General features: G+C 49.3%; 1 protein-coding gene across 1 annotated transcript; it reads left to right on the top strand.

The window, feature by feature from the left end:
• Window positions 1-3,062: 3,062 nt before the first annotated feature.
• On the top strand, window positions 3,063-5,974 carry LOC308290179 (chloride intracellular channel protein 4-like; the record flags this gene model as incomplete). Its single annotated transcript, XM_080731954.1, has 2 exons — window positions 3,063-3,839; window positions 5,906-5,974. 2 exons carry the CDS (start codon window positions 3,063-3,065, stop codon window positions 5,972-5,974), a joined length of 846 nt encoding a protein of 281 aa, XP_080588080.1.
• Between the last annotated feature and the right edge of the window lie 26 nt (window positions 5,975-6,000).

The raw sequence follows: 6,000 nt of genomic DNA, 5'->3' as shown, positions 1-6,000 counted from the left end.
AACAGCCAAGATGCTGAGTGCGAAATAGTCATCTAAGGTCATCACAACACGGAAGCGTGATGTGTGCGGCTTAGATGGCTATGATGCCCGATCGGCATGGGGGAGACAGCATGTTCATCGGGGCATGGATGACATAGGTGCCGGCTTGGTCATCGGGGCATGCGATGACATTTGGGGTGCTAGCGTGGTCATCTAAGGTCACGCACCATGCAAGCATGGTGTGTGCAGCTTAGATGACCAAGGGCATGAAATTACACTCTGAGTGCGTGGTCATCTAAGGTCAGCACCACACACAAGCGTGTAGTGTGCAGCTTAGATGGCCATGGGCAGTTAGTTGGGCACGAGAATGACATTTGAGGTGCTAGCATGATCATCGAAGGTCACCACCACATGCAAGCGTCTAGTGTGCAGCTTAGATGTTCAGGATGGCAGGCGTGAGGAGGGAGGTTCCGGGGGGGTCACAGACCCAGATACTTTGGCTCAGGGGAAAAGCCCACATCAGTGCTGAAGTTGATAGAGAGACCCCACCTGGAACCTGTAGAAGAGGATAGAGGTAGAAAAGGGAGGTTACTGTGAGTGAATGGTTGGCACTGGGTGGCATGGGTGGAGTTACCAGTGGCTGGTTAGAGGTGGTTGATTGTCCTCTGGTTGGCCACACCTCCCGAACTTCAGTTGTTCCAACTCCATTTATACTAGTGGTGCTCTCTCCTTTCACTACTCTCCTGTTCATTCACTTCATTGGTGGTGGTCCTTTTGTGTGCCTAAAGCAAACAGTGGTTATTTTCTTTGGTTTTTATTTCAAGGACCCCTTTTACAGGTCCATTTGGTTCCATTTGTGTATTCTCAAGAGTTACAGACCCCTTGTGAGGGTCCATTTGGACCCTGGGGGTCCCTGGAGGCTGGAGACCGGTCCAGGACCCTCCAAAGGCTTCAGGGTTTTAAGATAGATATATTTTTGTTGGGGGGAGATTTTTCTGCCTTTCTATTGATAGATGTAAAGTATAGGCTGACAGGAAACGGGCGAGAGATGGGGGGCTGACACGCAGCAAAGGTCATCAGGATCGGGACTCTAACCTGCGGCGCTGCAAGGCTGGATTACCAGCCTAGGTGCCTGGACCACTACCCTGTGGCCCAGGCCAGGTTTCAGGGTTTCACTGGGTCGGGCTGGAGAAGGGCTCCAGCCTCATCTGCTCGAAGCTCTCGCCGTCGAGACGCAAGACCAAGCCCAGCCTGGTGGGGTCCTCGGGTCCGGCGTTGTTCTTGGTGATGCCATAGCTTTCGAGGGTCTCGCTGTCCTTTAGCAACTGGTTGCCTTTGTAGAAGAGCCTTTGGTCCTCCGGCACCCTCTTCAGGATAGCCTCCATGGTGCGCTTCAGCTCGTACACGCTGGAGGTCTCCTTGGCTTCGGTGAAGATGTTGGTCTTCTTGTGGCTGATTATGAGATAGACGGTATCCATCTTGAGCAGTTAGTAGAGAGTTCTTACACGTTGAACAGGTTGAGTGTTATGTACACGCCAGAGGCCTCCGCGCTGATTTATATACAGCTGAAGCTCTGACTCATCATGACGTCATGATGATGTATGTGTCGCCACGTCACCTATAGGAAAGAGGTTCACCCATATACTGTATCATGCCCTTATGGAGATCTCTGACCATGTCACTGTTATGCCCATATATGGAGTACCCTGACGTCAGCCGTATGTGGCCATATATGGGAATGCCATATATGGGCATATCAGTTGGTGGTTCTGGGGGCCGGCCGTAGGTCTATGTTCCCCAGGTTCTATGTTCCCCAGGTTCTATGTTCCCCAGGTTTTATGTTCTCCACTTACCCCCACAAAAAAGGTTCTATGTTCCCCACTCAACTAAAAAAAAGGTTCCCCAACCCCCACTCATCCAAAAATATAGGAAACATAACTCTAAACACACACAACGGAACATAATGGGGAGAAATTCCAAATACTAGTGGGTCAGAGGGTAACTAGCGACATCTGGGCACCATATTTGTGTTATGACTGGGCATCTGGACGAGTGGGCACCTTAGGAAGGGAGAACCAGTTTATGATCAAATATGTGCATGACCATATACGGTATAGCGGTCAGATTGGCAGTCCTGGATAAGTGGATCTCCATATGCCCGCTAGCCTATATACCTGCGTATCAGTCAAATCTTGCGATTCTGGACAACCACCGATCCGACTGGCTCGATGCCTGGCATAATGTCTCTTAGGTCATTGGCGACGCATGCGGTGAGTAGGCCTATTAGGACAGTCGGTCTGATGGTTCTCGGGATACGCAAACTACAGACGGGACGGATGTGCCGACGTACATTAGAACAGAGATTTTGCCCATATATGAGCATATGCATATACAGAATGGGCATTAAAGGGACAAGGGCTGACAGATACAGAGATCACCATATATGGACATATCGGTCGAATCGGCGGTATATGAGGATATGCAGTTGTCCAGATTCCAGAACCGGCGATCTGACCGAAATGTCCGTATATGAGCTTATATAGATATCCAGTTGTCCAGAACGTCCGATCCGACCGATATGCCCATATATGGTCATACCAACATATGGGCATATACTGATGACCATCAGGGAACTCTCTGGGCAGGACTGACAGATAGAGATCTCTATATGGTATATGGGCTTAAAAGGGCACAGGTAGACAGACAGATTCAGAGATCTCCATAATACTGTATGGGTACAAATGTAGGCACCGCACTCTTTGTGGTCCTCGGAAGGTTCTCGAAACAGTTACGCACGCGCACTGTTTTTTTGTGTGTAATTTATTGAAGGGTATTCAACAATTTAAATTAAAGTTCAAGGTGTCTGTCTGTGACAGGAGGGCCGCGGATTGTGCCCAAATATGGACATGCCTGACGTCAGTTTCTGATGAGTCTGATGTCACATGCCCATATCTGGAGATGAGTGACATCAGCACACATCATACAGTATATAAAGTTCAGAATGTATGGCAGATAACGTCACAACCCCGAGCTCAACGGAGTAATTACGTAGAAAACCCTTGGTTTTCCAGGCAAAAAGTACAATGTCTCTTTCGGTGCCACAGAATGGAACAAAGGCGGGTCGCGAACCCGTTATCGAGCTTTTTGTGAAGGCAGGGAGCGATGGGGAGAGCATTGGAAACTGTCCGTTCTGCCAGAGACTGTTCATGATCCTGTGGTTGAAGGGGGTCAACTTCAAGGTCACCACGGTGGACCTCAAAAGGAAACCCGCGGCCCTCCACAACCTGGCCCCCGGGATACACCCACCCTTCATCACCTTCGACGGCGAGGTCAAGAGCGACGTCGTCCAGATCGAGGAGTTCCTCGAGGACGTCCTGAGCCCGCCCAGGTTTGCCAAGCTCAGCGCCAGGCACCCCGAGTCAAACGCGGCCTGCGTGGACGTCTTTGCCAAGTTCTCGGCCTTCATCAAGAACTCGAAACCGGCCAACTGCGAAGCTTTGGAACGCGGGCTCCTGAAGGCACTGCAGAAGCTCGACGGGTACTTGCGCTCGCCACTCCCAGACGAGATTGACCATGACAGTGCGGACGACGTCGAGGTGTCCGGCCGCAAGTTCCTGGATGGAGACGAGATGACCCTGGCTGACTGCAACCTTCTACCCAAGTTGCACATAATCAAGGTTGTGGCCAAGAAGTTCCGGGGTTTTAACATCCCTGAGGAGATGTCGGCCGTGTGGAAGTACCTGGATAACGCCTACGCACGCGAGGAGTTCACCAACACCTGCCCCAGTGACAAGGAGATCAAGCTGGCCTACGCAGCCTGGTCCTATGAGAAGCTCTCCCCGCTCATGCTACGCCGCTCTGTCCCACCCTCCCATTCGCTCATTCATAAGGAAGAACCGTCCCATCTGCTCATTCATAAGGAAGAACCCTCCCATCTGCTCATTCATAAGGAAGAACCCTCCCATCCGCTCATTCATATGGAAGAACCCTCCCATCTGCTCATTCATAAGGAAGAAGAGACAACAACTATGAAGAAAAAGACTGTGTCATTTCTTGTTTAATATTCTTAACATAAAACAACGTGGATCCCCAGACATCCACATGGACATTGGAAGAACCTCTCTCCAAACGAGAAGAACAAGGCTCGAGGCCCGAGCCTCTCTACTCCGCCTAAGTTGCACTAAAACTTCAGAAGGTGAGGTTATGCGTAGAACAGAAATGAGTATGAATGTGCCAGTGAAATCAATACTAAAAACAGGAGACTTCTATTTAAAATAATAGCAGTTAACTTTATTATATCAATACCGTTTGCACAAATGGGCTATTCTAAGTTCTAAGTAAAATCTATGTAAGGAGACAAAAGAGAAAATAATCCAAGTACCGGTACCAAGAAGTTCGTTCAGTAAAGTACACAACAGCAAGCTGTAGTGTTCTCGTAGAGACGGACGCAAAATGAAAGTAACAAGAGTCTTTATAGTATTTCGCAGGTCTTCAGCAGGGGAGGTGAGACTTTCTGATTGGTTCGTGGGAGGAGTCCCGGGCTGGACTCTATTGGCTGTTTCTTCAGTTGAGCAGGCATGATTGGGCCACACACTCAAAGGGGCAAGGCTGTCTGCCTCCGCCCCATCACCACGTGATCTTCACTCCTCCTTCCCCCGCCCCTGGGCTGTGCCAGGAATCGTTGGGTTTCTCTTTACAGATAACAGAGAAATGTAGCTTTTCCAAGGCGGCTGAGACCCCGCAAGTGCGTGGGTGCGGGTATCTGCACGTACAGGCTGACTTGTGCAAAACAGGTGCAAAACATCATTCACAGAAGATAACAGAGAAATGTAGCTTTTTCAAGGCGGCTGAGTCACAGAGCATGCACTACTATATCATTGGTGACATGAGGTGAGCATGAGCTGATCACGCTCTAGGTGCATGCTGGCGTGCGTGTGAGACAGGACTGTGCGTGAGTGGATGAACCTTGAAATGAACTCTAGTAACCTGACTGTGGGACAATACTGTAAAACATTGGCTTTTGGTACTTAGATATAATATAAAAATATAGATTTACTTAAATCAGCTTAGATCAGATATTTAGCAAACGTTTTGGTACAAAAAGTATTTACAATGTCATCACATCATATCATCAAATCCCCCTTTGATCTGCCTCCAGGGCAGATCACTAACTAGTGATGTGATACTTGGCACATTTTTCAGAAAAGTTTAAACTCCCCCTTTGGACTTCTTTTAAGAAGTCCACCTAAACTGGGTAACGTTTCTGAAAAATATGGTGAGCGGGGGTCAACAGAATCAACATTTGTTTTTTTTAATAACTTAGAAACAATAAATGGCACCCCCTTTGGGATGCAACTAACACATAAACAATGGCACAGGATTCTATGTTTCTGATGACATCTATTTCATACTTGTCAGTTTCTATCTTTTGACCATAAGGTCAACTTGGTCCCTGAATCCAGAGTTTTCACTTGGTTGGACAGACCACAGTTTTTCACTTGAGTCCTTTAGACCTCCCCTCTCAGGGTGCAGTCCTGGGCTAGACCCCTTTCCACCTGAGGTCTGCGCCCAGGCAACCCTGGACAGAGAGTTCAAGTTCTCCTGCTTCCCGGTGTCTTCTTTTCAAAGCCCACCGATCACAGGAGACACAGCTCGCCTACTGACGCATTCGCTTTTGGCTTACTGTGGCTTGACTGTACATTAAGCCCCACACGACGGCCGCTCGGGTCTTACTGTCATCTGTGATGGGACCGGCCGGTGACCCAGTCGATAGCGACCCCTGACCCCGTAGTGATGATTGGTCACCCAGGGAGGAAGCCGACGGTCTGATCCCAACCCCACTTGGCTATGGGAATTGAAACTTTGACCGTTTTCACCAGCCTTGCCTGTTCACAGAGGTCGTCCCCAAAAACGTACCCTCTGCTAGGTGTGGACTGTCATCCACGTACCACGTGTTGCCCCCACATCCACCATGTGCGACAACTACGCCGACTAGACGGTACCACGGCAGGGTGAGAACTC

This window comes from Nannobrachium achirus, assembly GCF_963921795.1.
Source record: "Nannobrachium achirus genome assembly, chromosome: 8".
Taxonomy (NCBI): domain Eukaryota; kingdom Metazoa; phylum Chordata; class Actinopteri; order Myctophiformes; family Myctophidae; genus Nannobrachium; species Nannobrachium achirus.
Note: the sequence above shows the minus strand (reverse complement) of the source record. Positions and strands in the feature narration are given on the sequence as shown.